Below are 18419 nucleotides of genomic sequence, written 5' to 3' on the forward strand. Positions count from 1 at the left end.
GCCTACCAGGCTCCTCCGTCCAGGGCATTTTCCAGGCAAGAGTACTGGAGTGGGTCGCCATTGCCTTCTCCGATACTCTCCTGAGGATCCTAGTTTGGTCGTCTAATTTCCTTTCACACAACCTTGGATGTCCGTATCGGGGCTTTTTCGTCGGATTGTATTGACAATTTAGGCTCTTTTCTGTTTCCGTACCCCTTTTGCAATTCTTGGTTGGGTGCGAAAATGCATTGGCATTTTGGGAGGAATAGCATCGAAGCTGTGGATTGCCTTGTGGGGCTGGGATATCATTTTCCAAATAGGAATTCTTTCAAGCCCTGAGCACAGCTTCTCTTTCCAGGGATTGGTGTGGGCTTGATCTTCCTTCTTCCATCTCTCGCCGTTTTGTGAGAACAGGTCCTTCCTTCCCTTCTGGGTTAGATGGACCCGTGGGGATCACTTCAGTGAATGGCATTGTCAGTGGGGGTGATAATTCCCTTCTCATTGGAAGACTTTGCTGTGAGTATTACAAATGCAAGTGATTTCTCTTCCCCTTCCTCCCTGTCCATCTCTCAGGGCCACCGGGAAACAGAGGCCTCACCCAGGGTCACACAGGCCTGAGGAGGTACAACTAGACTGTTGATTCTTCAGGCCCTCAGTGCTGGACATCATCCGGGATACTCTGTGTGTGTCTTCCTCAGTCTGGTGTCCCTTCAGACCTTTCCCTAGTTTTCACAGGCTTGTTGTGTTGGTGTTCTTTGTCTGTTTGGAGACACATCCTTGATAAGCTTTGTGTTTCCACTCATTCGTCTCGCGATGTGTGACCTGTCTTTTGCTTTGGTACTGAGGTCTTTCCCACAGTAGATATCTTTGATTTTGCAAAGTCCACTGTATTCTCCTGGTTTTTTTTGTGGACTGCCTTTTAGTTTTGTGTGTGAAGACTCAAAGCACGTGTCCGGTTTCGGCTCATTGTTCCTCTAGATTTGTGACAAGTTTTCATGGAATGTTTGTCTAGGGATAACTGGAAGTGAACTCGGTGTAAGGTGTCAAGTCTCCATCTTCATTCATGTCATCCCCTGCAGTTTCCAATACCCTGTTCCTGAGTGGTATTGGAGACCTTGAGGGAAGTTTGCTTGCATTGGAGTTTGCGTTTCCACCTTGATTAACTTCACACTGTTCTGCCCTCAGGGACACTGTCAAGGGGGAGTGAGGAGCAGCCTGCACTTCCAGCAGTGACCACACGGTGGGGCGAGTGCTGCTCTCCCCTCTGGGAGCCCCAGGCCACAGGCATCCCAGTGAGGAGCCAGCTCTGTGCTCAGCTGAAAGGAGTTAGTCTCTCAGGAGCCTCTGAGCCCTTCCGTTTGGATCACCCAGGGTGGGCATTTACTGTGACAGAAAAAATTGCCCTGAATTCCATGGACGGAAGAGCCTGGCTGTGTAGAGATCGTGAGTTGCCGTGAATCAGACACAACTGAGGACACAAAAATTCAATAGATTAAAACACTTTTTGGGTGTGGGGGGGAGTGAAAGGGGGTGATGTGGGTTGTTTTGTCTTATAAAATAGCCAAGGGAAATCTAGTTTAAACCTAAATTCACATATATGGGATAGGTATAGCTCTCCGTCACCCTATTAAAAAAACTACTAAACTTTTCTGAAAGTTTATTTTGCAGCTTCCTTGAGCACTTCATTGTGAAGCTTTTTTTTTTTTTTTTCCTGTGACTTTGGCCTCATTAAAAAGTACGGTTTGCCTTTACTGGATAATTTTGTTCATTGGTTTCTTAGGGAATCTTGGTAATATTTGAGTTTCCTGGGGAGTATGGTCACATGACCTGGCCCTGGCCAATCGGTGCCTTCCACCTCCTTGGCCACTGTGATTGGCTCCGGACTGGGGCAGTGCCCAATCGGGGCCCAGGGCCGGGCCTCACGTTAGAAGCCAGGGGAAGAGGAGCTCTCGTCCTGCTGGGGTAGGGGAAGGGGTGGGGCCGGGGGAGGTCAGGCTCCATAAGTGGGAGGGGCGTGAGGTCCGCCTGCGGCAGTTGGTGACCTTCCTGCTCCCCTCAGGGCAGAGCCGCCGGCGTGAGAATGAGGGCGCTGCTGAGCCCAGGGACTGGGATGGCCTGTTGCTGCTGTGGTCCCAGAGCTCCACCCGAGACCTGAGGGAAGCCGTCTGCCCGTGAGTCCTCTCCCGCTTGTCTGTCAGCTTGTTTGAAACATGCTGGGTTTTCTGCCCAGCTGGCTAAGGGGAGTCCCTGGAAACGCAAGGGTGTGGGTTTTGGCAGACTTCAGGGAAGACATGCCAGATGAGCCTGGGAGACTCCAGCTTAATCTGGATTCAGGAGATATCTCCTCGGGCCAGCTAGTAATTGTAGGATAAGCCTAATGAGTCTTCACAGGATGAAGAGAGTAACGTGCCAAGGTAGCAATCGATGTCCTCATTCGAGAGGTTGAAGCTGGTGCTCAGAGAAGCGGGGAACTTGGCCAGAACAAGCAGGTGTGCACCCAGACAGAACCCCCAGATCCGGCCATTGGAGCTCAGGGAGGCCACTGGTGTGGCTTGTCCCTGTGGCAGGGGCCGAGGCATGCAGCCCACCCTGATTCCTGCGGGGGCCTGACTTGGGAAGTGCCATCTGGTAGCTTTGAGACTCACCAAACCAAATTGCACTGGAGAGAGGAAGGACACCTTCCTTCATCCACCCCCCACCCCCGCCGGATTCCCACATACCCTGACCCCTTTCTCTGGATTTCGGAGCCATTTCCAGAGTCCCGCTCATATGACCTCATTCGAAGTGCACTGTGGACGAGCTGCCATCTGCAGCTGCTACCACAGCAGCCAAGGGCTTTAGCTCCCGAGTACCTCCCTTCCTTTGGAACTTGGGGGCCCTCTACTCCCCACTTGCACACCACACACCTTTGCTGAGGATTGTGGGGACCCTCACTCAGTTTGCAGCACGTTGTAGCCATCCCTGTCCTCTCAATACCTCCCTTGAAACTCAGCTTGTGAGCTCCTTTGGAGCAGCGTGGCCCACCTGCAACACTGCAACGGAAGAGACACAGCTGACAGTGAAACAGCAGCTTAGATCTGACGGCCGGAAAGCTCTGTCAAAAGGGACCTCCCTCTTCACACCGTAGAGGCTCTAGGAGCCGCCAGGGTTTCGGAACCAGTGCTGGGGCCAAAAGGACTCCACAGCTGTTTTCCTTCCTGGGGAGGGTTCTGGCTCGAGTGGGAATGGCTCAAGTCTCCTAAGGTTCTGAAAGCCCACTGTGTGCAGATTCACGGTACACAGAGAGCAGAAGGTGGAGTCCTGTCCTGGAGGTGGTCACAGCTCACGGATGAGCCAGGCAGGCAGGCAGGCAGGGCATGAGAACACCTGAGCTGCCTTCATGAGTGAATGGTGTGGGGGCAGAGGAAGAGAAGCCGGTCTGCTCCCTCGTGTGGTGCCCAGGGCAGGTTGTCCCCAGAGGAATCCCTTACGACAGTGAGGACTATCACGGCTGTTTCCCAAGGGGTTCTGTCAGTGCGTGTCTTCCCCGGAGCGGTCAGGCCGTCTCTAAAATACACTGGCCATGGGCATTGCCTCTCCTTGGAACTTCCCATCTGTTTCTCTTTTTTATGGAACAGTGAATTTCTAGAGGGGTTCTGGGCCACAAGGATGTTGGGTCATTTTCTAGCCTTCTGTCATGAAGAACGCTTTCCTGGGCGTTGGGGTGGTTTGTTGTTCCAGCTCCCTTTCTTGGCTTCTTTTGGGAGCTGGTGCAACAAGAGGAGCTCAGCCTCTGCCTTCTGGCTGAGATGGCACCCTTCAAACAGCAATGCCTGCCTGGAGATAATGATGGCATTTGCCAAAAGGGCTTCGTTTGGCACATGGTATCTTGAAAGGACGTACAACGTCCTTTCAGCTATCAAAGGCTAGTTCAAAGGACATAAACATGAGAACTCTCCAGTGGAGTCTTACAGTAGGTGGAGCGTCCGAAAAAAACTCCTTCAGTCATTTCACTGAGAGTCATTGATTGGGGACACCAAGAATATAGGAAGGAATGCAGAAGGAAAAGATGAAATTGTGTTCAGGATCGGGCGGAGGGATGAACAGGGCGTGCTTGCCTTGAATCCAGGCTTTGTTGGGGGGTGGGGCATAAAGATGGAACGGGTCTGAAACTACAAAGTGGTGATGGTAACACAGTATCACCAGAGTTACACAACAGTGTTCCCAAATTGCAACAATGATGAAAAAGTTTACTAATCCCAACTTAACCAACAAAAATACAGGAAACCACGCAAAAAAGAAAACATCACCAGAAAGGTGGAAACAAACCAAATGCAAAGCAGTTCGGGGGAAAGGAACTCCATGTCCCCTGGGGGCAGACCGAGTTGACGGCGTCCACGGTGAGCAGACAGGGATGGAGGCTGCAGAGCCGACCGCTCCCCTGGACGTGGTGTTTCCGGCAAGGGCTCTGGGTCTCTGTCCAGAGCGGGGGCTCGTTCTCCCTGCAGGGGTGGGTGAGTCATCGTGGGCGTCTGGGTGTTGCGCGGGAGCCAGGGCAGGCTCTCCCTGCCGAGGCGGTGACTCCTCCTCTGCCTCGGGTTCTCCTGCCAAAGGCCGAGCAGGTAGAGGTGCACGTGGAGGTGGAGGTTCTGGCTGAGGGGGTGGGACATCAGTGCCTGGGGCTGGGGGTCCTGCAGGCACGGAGATCCGATCTGCCCGGTGTGCTGGCCAGTACCCAGCTGGCCTGGTGTCTCTGCGAGGGCAAGTCTCGGTTCTCCATCTGCCCTCGGTGGATCCCTGGGTCCTGCACCTGGAGCCACCACCTCTGTAGGGACAGGTCTGGGAAGTGGAGCCTGGTTCCAGTTGGAGGCCAGTGCTAGAGCTGTGGGAGAAGCATCGTTTGCCCGCAGGCCAGCCTTGGCATGTGCGTATCCCGGGACAGAAAGCTTCCAAGAGATTCCCAAAGAATACCCAGGGTCGGATGTCTTTTGGGACTGAAGTGTGCAAGATGGGGGGCGGGGGGTGTGAGGCCAGCGCTTGCTGCAGGCCCAGCAGCAGCTTTCGGGGACTCGTCCCTGTGTAGCTCAGCACCCCCTCCGCACACACTCCCGTACACCAGCCCCAGCGTCCTCACCTCTGTGCTCTGGCGTGCTGGGCTCCAGGTCCTCCTGCTGCCTCAGAGGCCGGGGTTCTCGGGACTCTGGGTCGGAGCCGGGTGTGCTGAGCTCCGTGGCAGCCTCAGACTGGGCCGCCGGGTGTATCCTGGGCGGTGTCTCGGCAGCAGGCCTTCCCCGCCTCCGCTTCGCCCCCGGTGGGGCTGATGCCTCCGTGGGCACGCTCACCTGGAGCCTGCACTGGGCCTCACGGGCGGGGGGGTGGTGCTCCGACCCCTCCCTCCGGGAGCTGGATGGGGTGTCCCCGTCCTCGGCCTCATCACGTGGGAAGCTCTGCAACGACAGTGACCGTCAGCCAGCCATGCTGGGAGTTTTCCGAGCTGGGCCTGGCCAGTGGAGCCGCTGCTTCGGCCTGCTCGAACTTCTCTGCCCAGAAGGGTCAGAGACGTGTGTCTGCTCAGATCCCCACCCGGGAGGAAAGAGACCCACCTGAGGGTGTGAGGTCAGCCTGGGCGGCCGGCCCTGCCCGCACTCTCCCCATCCCGCCCAGCATGCTCTCCCCTGGGGTGTGGACACAACTTGTCCGCAGGCTTCTGACCCCACATCCACCTGGGCTTCCTTGAGGGAGACACACCCCGAGAAACCCGCATCCACACACACAGGCAAAGGACCCGGTGTTTCCGGGTGGCATGGGAGAGGTGGCCTGGCCCGGCCTGGGGCTCCCCGTGTTACCTTTCTGTTTCTCCGGGCAAAGGGCCAGAGGCGTCTCGGGGGTGCCCTGAGCCAACGTCGACAGGGTGCCCACGCACACTGCCTGTGAGCTCTCCTGAGGCCCCGGCCTCTGGGCAGGGGCAAACAGCAGAACATCTCGGCAGCAAGTGATCTGGCTGGGGGCTCCTCTCCGCTCTCGAGGCCTGGATACCCGGGTTGCGGGTTCTGTTGGGTTCTGTTGCCGGCAGGTGACATCATTTCCTGGGGTTCGTGCTGAGGTCCCTTCCCCAAAACTTCCCAAGGGAATCTCTGGGTTTCTGACTGCTCGACCACCACCCTTAAGCCATGTGCAGGCACACTGACACCCACCCAGCCCAGCCGACAGCCCTGGGGAGGCCTGGGTGCAGCCAGGGCCTGAGCTCCGAGGGCCCCGCTGCTCTCAGACCAGGCTCCTTCTTCTCATAAGTGGTGTGGCCCTGGACAAGCATATGCCCCTCAGGGTTTCCCCAGTCTCTCCATCTGCAGAGTGGCGGTCATTCTCCCATCTGCTTCCTAGGTCTGTCGGCCTACGAGCAGCTCCATGCCTTTCCACCTGGGGCCGATATCACGTGGAGCGTGTGCGCTGAGACTTCAGAAAGAAAGATTCCTTCCTGGGCTGACACAGCACAGAATGGGGCAGAACGAGGCCTGGATGTGCCGTGGTACCCAGGAAAAGGCACTCCCCCTCCTGACTGTTTTGAGACCCCGCATCCAAGTTGGAGGACCGAAAGGAAGACTCGAAGGTCTCCCTCTCTTATAGAAAAGAGTGGCCAACTTTCTGGTCCTCTGTTTCCATTGAGATTCTGTTCAAGTGTCCCAGCTCGGCTTCTGCGGGTGGCTGAGCTTCTAATGGCTCCCTGCGTTCTTGTCTTTTCCTCTCCAAACCTTCCGTCCTTTTCCCCCTTCTGGGGTGGATGGGCGCTGTCATTGCTTCTACCTTCGAGACAGATTGATGAAAAGTCTGGACCATCGACTCCTTTCCTCTCTTTGGTTCCGTGTCTCTCTCTGGCTGTGTCCCTCTCTTTTCCTTTCTCAATTCAGTCTGTGTCTTCCTCTTTCTCTCTCGTGTGTGGACGGATGGATGCTAGGAATGCACATGTATATGATTAGATGAGGGTTATGTTTTAGGGATAGGTTAGAGGGAGAGAAAGGCTTTAGGTCGGAGTTGGTCATGGGGGAAGGGTCAAGGGTGGTGGTGGTGTTTCTTGGAATCTGAGTGCTGTGCATTCTTCGTCTCTTTCCATATGAACCCCTTCTCAGATACACCACTTGCAAGGAGTCTCTCGTGTTCCGTTTCCTCTCTTTTGCATTTGTGAATGCTTGCTTAGCTTCTCTGTTGTGAAGAGGTTCCATTGGATGGAAACCCATTGGTGTACTTCGTGTACCTCTTTCCCTTACTTGAAGAGACCCATTTCTACCTCCGCCCAGCAAATGGCAAGGAGACTCTGATGTTAAGGAGCCTTTGACCTACGCTTCTTTCTAGCTATCTCATGACATCAGCCTTTAGGGTGAGGTTTTCCCCGATATTGAGGTGGTCTGAGATCAAAACCAATAGCGTTCTTCAGATGTAGCTGTCTGGTTTTCCCATGGACATGTATTGAAGAGGCTTTCTTGTTCCCATTTGGATATTCTCCCCTTCTGTGTCAGAGATGAGTTGAGCATGGATGCTGGGGTCTGTGTCTGGACCCTCAACTTTATTCCATCGATCTGGATCTGTGTGTGTTGTTGTATTCCCAATAGCATACTGTCCGGCTCCTGCTGCTGCTGCTGCGGCTAAGTCACTTCAGTCGTGTCTGACTCTGCGCGACCCCATGGCCTGCAGCCTACCAGGCTCCTCCGTCCAGGGCATTTTCCAGGCAAGAGTACTGGAGTGGGTCGCCATTGCCTTCTCCGATACTCTCCTGAGGATCCTAGTTTGGTCGTCTAATTTCCTTTCACACAACCTTGGATGTCCGTATCGGGGCTTTTTCGTCGGATTGTATTGACAATTTAGGCTCTTTTCTGTTTCCGTACCCCTTTTGCAATTCTTGGTTGGGTGCGAAAATGCATTGGCATTTTGGGAGGAATAGCATCGAAGCTGTGGATTGCCTTGTGGGGCTGGGATATCATTTTCCAAATAGGAATTCTTTCAAGCCCTGAGCACAGCTTCTCTTTCCAGGGATTGGTGTGGGCTTGATCTTCCTTCTTCCATCTCTCGCCGTTTTGTGAGAACAGGTCCTTCCTTCCCTTCTGGGTTAGATGGACCCGTGGGGATCACTTCAGTGAATGGCATTGTCAGTGGGGGTGATAATTCCCTTCTCATTGGAAGACTTTGCTGTGAGTATTAGAAATGCAAGTGATTTCTCTTCCCCTTCCTCCCTGTCCATCTCTCAGGGCCACCGGGAAACAGAGGCCTCACCCAGGGTCACACAGGCCTGAGGAGGTACAACTAGACTGTTGATTCTTCAGGCCCTCAGTGCTGGACATCATCCGGGATACTCTGTGTGTGTCTTCCTCAGTCTGGTGTCCCTTCAGACCTTTCCCTAGTTTTCACAGGCTTGTTGTGTTGGTGTTCTTTGTCTGTTTGGAGACACATCCTTGATAAGCTTTGTGTTTCCACTCATTCATCTCGCGATGTATGACCTGTCTTTTGCTTTGGTACTGAGGTCTTTCCCACAGTAGATATCTTTGATTTTGCAAAGTCCACTGTATTCTCCTGGTTTTTTTTGTGGACTGCCTTTTAGTTTTGTGTGTGAAGACTCAAAGCACGTGTCCGGTTTCGGCTCATTGTTCCTCTAGATTTGTGACAAGTTTTCATGGAATGTTTGTCTAGGGATAACTGGAAGTGAACTCGGTGTAAGGTGTCAAGTCTCCATCTTCATTCATGTCATCCCCTGCAGTTTCCAATACCCTGTTCCTGAGTGGTATTGGAGACCTTGAGGGAAGTTTGCTTGCATTGGAGTTTGCGTTTCCACCTTGATTAACTTCACACTGTTCTGCCCTCAGGGACACTGTCAAGGGGGAGTGAGGAGCAGCCTGCACTTCCAGCAGTGACCACACGGTGGGGCGAGTGCTGCTCTCCCCTCTGGGAGCCCCAGGCCACAGGCATCCCAGTGAGGAGCCAGCTCTGTGCTCAGCTGAAAGGAGTTAGTCTCTCAGGAGCCTCTGAGCCCTTCCGTTTGGATCACCCAGGGTGGGCATTTACTGTGACAGAAAAAATTGCCCTGAATTCCATGGACGGAAGAGCCTGGCTGTGTAGAGATCGTGAGTTGCCGTGAATCAGACACAACTGAGGACACAAAAATTCAATAGATTAAAACACTTTTTGGGTGTGGGGGGGAGTGAAAGGGGGTGATGTGGGTTGTTTTGTCTTATAAAATAGCCAAGGGAAATCTAGTTTAAACCTAAATTCACATATATGGGATAGGTATAGCTCTCCGTCACCCTATTAAAAAAACTACTAAACTTTTCTGAAAGTTTATTTTGCAGCTTCCTTGAGCACTTCATTGTGAAGCTTTTTTTTTTTTTTTTTCTGTGACTTTGGCCTCATTAAAAAGTACGGTTTGCCTTTACTGGATAATTTTGTTCATTGGTTTCTTAGGGAATCTTGGTAATATTTGAGTTTCCTGGGGAGTATGGTCACATGACCTGGCCCTGGCCAATCGGTGCCTTCCACCTCCTTGGCCACTGTGATTGGCTCCGGACTGGGGCAGTGCCCAATCGGGGCCCAGGGCCGGGCCTCACGTTAGAAGCCAGGGGAAGAGGAGCTCTCGTCCTGCTGGGGTAGGGGAAGGGGTGGGGCCGGGGGAGGTCAGGCTCCATAAGTGGGAGGGGCGTGAGGTCCGCCTGCGGCAGTTGGTGACCTTCCTGCTCCCCTCAGGGCAGAGCCGCCGGCGTGAGAATGAGGGCGCTGCTGAGCCCAGGGACTGGGATGGCCTGTTGCTGCTGTGGTCCCAGAGCTCCACCCGAGACCTGAGGGAAGCCGTCTGCCCGTGAGTCCTCTCCCGCTTGTCTGTCAGCTTGTTTGAAACATGCTGGGTTTTCTGCCCAGCTGGCTAAGGGGAGTCCCTGGAAACGCAAGGGTGTGGGTTTTGGCAGACTTCAGGGAAGACATGCCAGATGAGCCTGGGAGACTCCAGCTTAATCTGGATTCAGGAGATATCTCCTCGGGCCAGCTAGTAATTGTAGGATAAGCCTAATGAGTCTTCACAGGATGAAGAGAGTAACGTGCCAAGGTAGCAATCGATGTCCTCATTCGAGAGGTTGAAGCTGGTGCTCAGAGAAGCGGGGAACTTGGCCAGAACAAGCAGGTGTGCACCCAGACAGAACCCCCAGATCCGGCCATTGGAGCTCAGGGAGGCCACTGGTGTGGCTTGTCCCTGTGGCAGGGGCCGAGGCATGCAGCCCACCCTGATTCCTGCGGGGGCCTGACTTGGGAAGTGCCATCTGGTAGCTTTGAGACTCACCAAACCAAATTGCACTGGAGAGAGGAAGGACACCTTCCTTCATCCACCCCCCACCCCCGCCGGATTCCCACATACCCTGACCCCTTTCTCTGGATTTCGGAGCCATTTCCAGAGTCCCGCTCATATGACCTCATTCGAAGTGCACTGTGGACGAGCTGCCATCTGCAGCTGCTACCACAGCAGCCAAGGGCTTTAGCTCCCGAGTACCTCCCTTCCTTTGGAACTTGGGGGCCCTCTACTCCCCACTTGCACACCACACACCTTTGCTGAGGATTGTGGGGACCCTCACTCAGTTTGCAGCACGTTGTAGCCATCCCTGTCCTCTCAATACCTCCCTTGAAACTCAGCTTGTGAGCTCCTTTGGAGCAGCGTGGCCCACCTGCAACACTGCAACGGAAGAGACACAGCTGACAGTGAAACAGCAGCTTAGATCTGACGGCCGGAAAGCTCTGTCAAAAGGGACCTCCCTCTTCACACCGTAGAGGCTCTAGGAGCCGCCAGGGTTTCGGAACCAGTGCTGGGGCCAAAAGGACTCCACAGCTGTTTTCCTTCCTGGGGAGGGTTCTGGCTCGAGTGGGAATGGCTCAAGTCTCCTAAGGTTCTGAAAGCCCACTGTGTGCAGATTCACGGTACACAGAGAGCAGAAGGTGGAGTCCTGTCCTGGAGGTGGTCACAGCTCACGGATGAGCCAGGCAGGCAGGCAGGCAGGGCATGAGAACACCTGAGCTGCCTTCATGAGTGAATGGTGTGGGGGCAGAGGAAGAGAAGCCGGTCTGCTCCCTCGTGTGGTGCCCAGGGCAGGTTGTCCCCAGAGGAATCCCTTACGACAGTGAGGACTATCACGGCTGTTTCCCAAGGGGTTCTGTCAGTGCGTGTCTTCCCCGGAGCGGTCAGGCCGTCTCTAAAATACACTGGCCATGGGCATTGCCTCTCCTTGGAACTTCCCATCTGTTTCTCTTTTTTATGGAACAGTGAATTTCTAGAGGGGTTCTGGGCCACAAGGATGTTGGGTCATTTTCTAGCCTTCTGTCATGAAGAACGCTTTCCTGGGCGTTGGGGTGGTTTGTTGTTCCAGCTCCCTTTCTTGGCTTCTTTTGGGAGCTGGTGCAACAAGAGGAGCTCAGCCTCTGCCTTCTGGCTGAGATGGCACCCTTCAAACAGCAATGCCTGCCTGGAGATAATGATGGCATTTGCCAAAAGGGCTTCGTTTGGCACATGGTATCTTGAAAGGACGTACAACGTCCTTTCAGCTATCAAAGGCTAGTTCAAAGGACATAAACATGAGAACTCTCCAGTGGAGTCTTACAGTAGGTGGAGCGTCCGAAAAAAACTCCTTCAGTCATTTCACTGAGAGTCATTGATTGGGGACACCAAGAATATAGGAAGGAATGCAGAAGGAAAAGATGAAACTGTGTTCAGGATCGGGCGGAGGGATGAACAGGGCGTGCTTGCCTTGAATCCAGGCTTTGTTGGGGGGTGGGGCATAAAGATGGAACGGGTCTGAAACTACAAAGTGGTGATGGTAACACAGTATCACCAGAGTTACACAACAGTGTTCCCAAATTGCAACAATGATGAAAAAGTTTACTAATCCCAACTTAACCAACAAAAATACAGGAAACCACGCAAAAAAGAAAACATCACCAGAAAGGTGGAAACAAACCAAATGCAAAGCAGTTCGGGGGAAAGGAACTCCATGTCCCCTGGGGGCAGACCGAGTTGACGGCGTCCACGGTGAGCAGACAGGGATGGAGGCTGCAGAGCCGACCGCTCCCCTGGACGTGGTGTTTCCGGCAAGGGCTCTGGGTCTCTGTCCAGAGCGGGGGCTCGTTCTCCCTGCAGGGGTGGGTGAGTCATCGTGGGCGTCTGGGTGTTGCGCGGGAGCCAGGGCAGGCTCTCCCTGCCGAGGCGGTGACTCCTCCTCTGCCTCGGGTTCTCCTGCCAAAGGCCGAGCAGGTAGAGGTGCACGTGGAGGTGGAGGTTCTGGCTGAGGGGGTGGGACATCAGTGCCTGGGGCTGGGGGTCCTGCAGGCACGGAGATCCGATCTGCCCGGTGTGCTGGCCAGTACCCAGCTGGCCTGGTGTCTCTGCGAGGGCAAGTCTCGGTTCTCCATCTGCCCTCGGTGGATCCCTGGGTCCTGCACCTGGAGCCACCACCTCTGTAGGGACAGGTCTGGGAAGTGGAGCCTGGTTCCAGTTGGAGGCCAGTGCTAGAGCTGTGGGAGAAGCATCGTTTGCCCGCAGGCCAGCCTTGGCATGTGCGTATCCCGGGACAGAAAGCTTCCAAGAGATTCCCAAAGAATACCCAGGGTCGGATGTCTTTTGGGACTGAAGTGTGCAAGATGGGGGGCGGGGGGTGTGAGGCCAGCGCTTGCTGCAGGCCCAGCAGCAGCTTTCGGGGACTCGTCCCTGTGTAGCTCAGCACCCCCTCCGCACACACTCCCGTACACCAGCCCCAGCGTCCTCACCTCTGTGCTCTGGCGTGCTGGGCTCCAGGTCCTCCTGCTGCCTCAGAGGCCGGGGTTCTCGGGACTCTGGGTCGGAGCCGGGTGTGCTGAGCTCCGTGGCAGCCTCAGACTGGGCCGCCGGGTGTATCCTGGGCGGTGTCTCGGCAGCAGGCCTTCCCCGCCTCCGCTTCGCCCCCGGTGGGGCTGATGCCTCCGTGGGCACGCTCACCTGGAGCCTGCACTGGGCCTCACGGGCGGGGGGGTGGTGCTCCGACCCCTCCCTCCGGGAGCTGGATGGGGTGTCCCCGTCCTCGGCCTCATCACGTGGGAAGCTCTGCAACGACAGTGACCGTCAGCCAGCCATGCTGGGAGTTTTCCGAGCTGGGCCTGGCCAGTGGAGCCGCTGCTTCGGCCTGCTCGAACTTCTCTGCCCAGAAGGGTCAGAGACGTGTGTCTGCTCAGATCCCCACCCGGGAGGAAAGAGACCCACCTGAGGGTGTGAGGTCAGCCTGGGCGGCCGGCCCTGCCCGCACTCTCCCCATCCCGCCCAGCATGCTCTCCCCTGGGGTGTGGACACAACTTGTCCGCAGGCTTCTGACCCCACATCCACCTGGGCTTCCTTGAGGGAGACACACCCCGAGAAACCCGCATCCACACACACAGGCAAAGGACCCGGTGTTTCCGGGTGGCATGGGAGAGGTGGCCTGGCCCGGCCTGGGGCTCCCCGTGTTACCTTTCTGTTTCTCCGGGCAAAGGGCCAGAGGCGTCTCGGGGGTGCCCTGAGCCAACGTCGACAGGGTGCCCACGCACACTGCCTGTGAGCTCTCCTGAGGCCCCGGCCTCTGGGCAGGGGCAAACAGCAGAACATCTCGGCAGCAAGTGATCTGGCTGGGGGCTCCTCTCCGCTCTCGAGGCCTGGATACCCGGGTTGCGGGTTCTGTTGGGTTCTGTTGCCGGCAGGTGACATCATTTCCTGGGGTTCGTGCTGAGGTCCCTTCCCCAAAACTTCCCAAGCGAATCCCTGGGTTTCTGACTGCTCGACCACCACCCTTAAGCCATGTGCAGGCACAGTGACACCCACCCAGCCCAGCCGACAGCCCTGGGGAGGCCTGGGTGCAGCCAGGGCCTGAGCTCCGAGGGCCCCGCTGCTCTCAGACCAGGCTCCTTCTTCTCATAAGTGGTGTGGCCCTGGACAAGCATATGCCCCTCAGGGTTTCCCCAGTCTCTCCATCTGCAGAGTGGCGGTCATTCTCCCATCTGCTTCCTAGGTCTGTCGGCCTACGAGCAGCTCCATGCCTTTCCACCTGGGGCCGATATCACGTGGAGCGTGTGCGCTGAGACTTCAGAAAGAAAGATTCCTTCCTGGGCTGACACAGCACAGAATGGGGCAGAACGAGGCCTGGATGTGCCGTGGTACCCAGGAAAAGGCACTCCCCCTCCTGACTGTTTTGAGACCCCGCATCCAAGTTGGAGGACCGAAAGGAAGACTCGAAGGTCTCCCTCTCTTATAGAAAAGAGTGGCCAACTTTCTGGTCCTCTGTTTCCATTGAGATTCTGTTCAAGTGTCCCAGCTCGGCTTCTGCGGGTGGCTGAGCTTCTAATGGCTCCCTGCGTTCTTGTCTTTTCCTCTCCAAACCTTCCGTCCTTTTCCCCCTTCTGGGGTGGATGGGCGCTGTCATTGCTTCTACCTTCGAGACAGATTGATGAAAAGTCTGGACCATCGACTCCTTTCCTCTCTTTGGTTCCGTGTCTCTCTCTGGCTGTGTCCCTCTCTTTTCCTTTCTCAATTCAGTCTGTGTCTTCCTCTTTCTCTCTCGTGTGTGGACGGATGGATGCTAGGAATGCACATGTATATGATTAGATGAGGGTTATGTTTTAGGGATAGGTTAGAGGGAGAGAAAGGCTTTAGGTCGGAGTTGGTCATGGGGGAAGGGTCAAGGGTGGTGGTGGTGTTTCTTGGAATCTGAGTGCTGTGCATTCTTCGTCTCTTTCCATATGAACCCCTTCTCAGATACACCACTTGCAAGGAGTCTCTCGTGTTCCGTTTCCTCTCTTTTGCATTTGTGAATGCTTGCTTAGCTTCTCTGTTGTGAAGAGGTTCCATTGGATGGAAACCCATTGGTGTACTTCGTGTACCTCTTTCCCTTACTTGAAGAGACCCATTTCTACCTCCGCCCAGCAAATGGCAAGGAGACTCTGATGTTAAGGAGCCTTTGACCTACGCTTCTTTCTAGCTATCTCATGACATCAGCCTTTAGGGTGAGGTTTTCCCCGATATTGAGGTGGTCTGAGATCAAAACCAATAGCGTTCTTCAGATGTAGCTGTCTGGTTTTCCCATGGACATGTATTGAAGAGGCTTTCTTGTTCCCATTTGGATATTCTCCCCTTCTGTGTCAGAGATGAGTTGAGCATGGATGCTGGGGTCTGTGTCTGGACCCTCAACTTTATTCCATCGATCTGGATCTGTGTGTGTTGTTGTATTCCCAATAGCATACTGTCCGGCTCCTGCTGCTGCTGCTGCGGCTAAGTCACTTCAGTCGTGTCTGACTCTGCGCGACCCCATGGCCTGCAGCCTACCAGGCTCCTCCGTCCAGGGCATTTTCCAGGCAAGAGTACTGGAGTGGGTCGCCATTGCCTTCTCCGATACTCTCCTGAGGATCCTAGTTTGGTCGTCTAATTTCCTTTCACACAACCTTGGATGTCCGTATCGGGGCTTTTTCGTCGGATTGTATTGACAATTTAGGCTCTTTTCTGTTTCCGTACCCCTTTTGCAATTCTTGGTTGGGTGCGAAAATGCATTGGCATTTTGGGAGGAATAGCATCGAAGCTGTGGATTGCCTTGTGGGGCTGGGATATCATTTTCCAAATAGGAATTCTTTCAAGCCCTGAGCACAGCTTCTCTTTCCAGGGATTGGTGTGGGCTTGATCTTCCTTCTTCCATCTCTCGCCGTTTTGTGAGAACAGGTCCTTCCTTCCCTTCTGGGTTAGATGGACCCGTGGGGATCACTTCAGTGAATGGCATTGTCAGTGGGGGTGATAATTCCCTTCTCATTGGAAGACTTTGCTGTGAGTATTAGAAATGCAAGTGATTTCTCTTCCCCTTCCTCCCTGTCCATCTCTCAGGGCCACCGGGAAACAGAGGCCTCACCCAGGGTCACACAGGCCTGAGGAGGTACAACTAGACTGTTGATTCTTCAGGCCCTCAGTGCTGGACATCATCCGGGATACTCTGTGTGTGTCTTCCTCAGTCTGGTGTCCCTTCAGACCTTTCCCTAGTTTTCACAGGCTTGTTGTGTTGGTGTTCTTTGTCTGTTTGGAGACACATCCTTGATAAGCTTTGTGTTTCCACTCATTCATCTCGCGATGTATGACCTGTCTTTTGCTTTGGTACTGAGGTCTTTCCCACAGTAGATATCTTTGATTTTGCAAAGTCCACTGTATTCTCCTGGTTTTTTTTGTGGACTGCCTTTTAGTTTTGTGTGTGAAGACTCAAAGCACGTGTCCGGTTTCGGCTCATTGTTCCTCTAGATTTGTGACAAGTTTTCATGGAATGTTTGTCTAGGGATAACTGGAAGTGAACTCGGTGTAAGGTGTCAAGTCTCCATCTTCATTCATGTCATCCCCTGCAGTTTCCAATACCCTGTTCCTGAGTGGTATTGGAGACCTTGAGGGAAGTTTGCTTGCATTGGAGTTTGCGTTTCCACCTTGATTAACTTCACACTGTTCTGCCCTCAGGGACACTGTCAAGGGGGAGTGAGGAGCAGCCTGCACTTCCAGCAGTGACCACACGGTGGGGCGAGTGCTGCTCTCCCCTCTGGGAGCCCCAGGCCACAGGCATCCCAGTGAGGAGCCAGCTCTGTGCTCAGCTGAAAGGAGTTAGTCTCTCAGGAGCCTCTGAGCCCTTCCGTTTGGATCACCCAGGGTGGGCATTTACTGTGACAGAAAAAATTGCCCTGAATTCCATGGACGGAAGAGCCTGGCTGTGTAGAGATCGTGAGTTGCCGTGAATCAGACACAACTGAGGACACAAAAATTCAATAGATTAAAACACTTTTTGGGTGTGGGGGGGAATGAAAGGGGGTGATGTGGGTTTTTTTGTCTTATAAAATAGCCAAGGGAAATCTAGTTTAAACCTAAATTCACATATATGGGATAGGTATAGCTCTCCGTCACCCTATTAAAAAAACTACTAAACTTTTCTGAAAGTTTATTTTGCAGCTTCCTTGAGCACTTCATTGTGAAGCTTTTTTTTTTTTTTTCCTGTGACTTTGGCCTCATTAAAAAGTACGGTTTGCCTTTACTGGATAATTTTGTTCATTGGTTTCTTAGGGAATCTTGGTAATATTTGAGTTTCCTGGGGAGTATGGTCACATGACCTGGCCCTGGCCAATCGGTGCCTTCCACCTCCTTGGCCACTGTGATTGGCTCCGGACTGGGGCAGTGCCCAATCGGGGCCCAGGGCCGGGCCTCACGTTAGAAGCCAGGGGAAGAGGAGCTCTCGTCCTGCTGGGGTAGGGGAAGGGGTGGGGCCGGGGGAGGTCAGGCTCCATAAGTGGGAGGGGCGTGAGGTCCGCCTGCGGCAGTTGGTGACCTTCCTGCTCCCCTCAGGGCAGAGCCGCCGGCGTGAGAATGAGGGCGCTGCTGAGCCCAGGGACTGGGATGGCCTGTTGCTGCTGTGGTCCCAGAGCTCCACCCGAGACCTGAGGGAAGCCGTCTGCCCGTGAGTCCTCTCCCGCTTGTCTGTCAGCTTGTTTGAAACATGCTGGGTTTTCTGCCCAGCTGGCTAAGGGGAGTCCCTGGAAACGCAAGGGTGTGGGTTTTGGCAGACTTCAGGGAAGACATGCCAGATGAGCCTGGGAGACTCCAGCTTAATCTGGATTCAGGAGATATCTCCTCGGGCCAGCTAGTAATTGTAGGATAAGCCTAATGAGTCTTCACAGGATGAAGAGAGTAACGTGCCAAGGTAGCAATCGATGTCCTCATTCGAGAGGTTGAAGCTGGTGCTCAGAGAAGCGGGGAACTTGGCCAGAACAAGCAGGTGTGCACCCAGACAGAACCCCCAGATCCGGCCATTGGAGCTCAGGGAGGCCACTGGTGTGGCTTGTCCCTGTGGCAGGGGCCGAGGCATGCAGCCCACCCTGATTCCTGCGGGGGCCTGACTTGGGAAGTGCCATCTGGTAGCTTTGAGACTCACCAAACCAAATTGCACTGGAGAGAGGAAGGACACCTTCCTTCATCCACCCCCCACCCCCGCCGGATTCCCACATACCCTGACCCCTTTCTCTGGATTTCGGAGCCATTTCCAGAGTCCCGCTCATATGACCTCATTCGAAGTGCACTGTGGACGAGCTGCCATCTGCAGCTGCTACCACAGCAGCCAAGGGCTTTAGCTCCCGAGTACCTCCCTTCCTTTGGAACTTGGGGGCCCTCTACTCCCCACTTGCACACCACACACCTTTGCTGAGGATTGTGGGGACCCTCACTCAGTTTGCAGCACGTTGTAGCCATCCCTGTCCTCTCAATACCTCCCTTGAAACTCAGCTTGTGAGCTCCTTTGGAGCAGCGTGGCCCACCTGCAACACTGCAACGGAAGAGACACAGCTGACAGTGAAACAGCAGCTTAGATCTGACGGCCGGAAAGCTCTGTCAAAAGGGACCTCCCTCTTCACACCGTAGAGGCTCTAGGAGCCGCCAGGGTTTCGGA

The 18419-nt window shown here is 54.5% G+C and overlaps 2 protein-coding genes across 2 annotated transcripts; both read right to left on the bottom strand.

Moving 5' to 3' along the window:
- Positions 1 to 4190: 4190 nt before the first annotated feature.
- Positions 4191 to 5997, bottom strand: LOC145517250 (uncharacterized). The gene is made up of 3 exons (XM_081519522.1): positions 5805 to 5997; positions 5093 to 5405; positions 4191 to 4840 (listed from the first exon to the last, which is right to left on the bottom strand). Exons 1-3 carry the CDS (start codon positions 5937 to 5939, stop codon positions 4212 to 4214), a joined length of 1077 nt encoding a protein of 358 aa, XP_081375648.1. The 5' UTR covers positions 5940 to 5997; the 3' UTR covers positions 4191 to 4211.
- A 5825-nt stretch (positions 5998 to 11822) lies between these two features.
- LOC145517254 (uncharacterized) lies at positions 11823 to 13640 on the bottom strand. The gene is made up of 3 exons (XM_081519527.1): positions 13448 to 13640; positions 12736 to 13048; positions 11823 to 12483 (listed from the first exon to the last, which is right to left on the bottom strand). The coding sequence occupies exons 1-3, from the start codon at positions 13580 to 13582 to the stop codon at positions 11855 to 11857; spliced, it is 1077 nt and encodes a 358-aa protein (XP_081375653.1). The 5' UTR covers positions 13583 to 13640; the 3' UTR covers positions 11823 to 11854.
- Positions 13641 to 18419: the final 4779 nt, after the last annotated feature.

The sequence above is a fragment of the Giraffa tippelskirchi genome, chromosome 8 (genome assembly GCF_054371585.1).
Source record: "Giraffa tippelskirchi isolate mGirTip1 chromosome 8, T2T-mGirTip1v1.2.pri, whole genome shotgun sequence".
NCBI classification, from domain to species: Eukaryota; Metazoa; Chordata; class Mammalia; order Artiodactyla; family Giraffidae; genus Giraffa; species Giraffa tippelskirchi.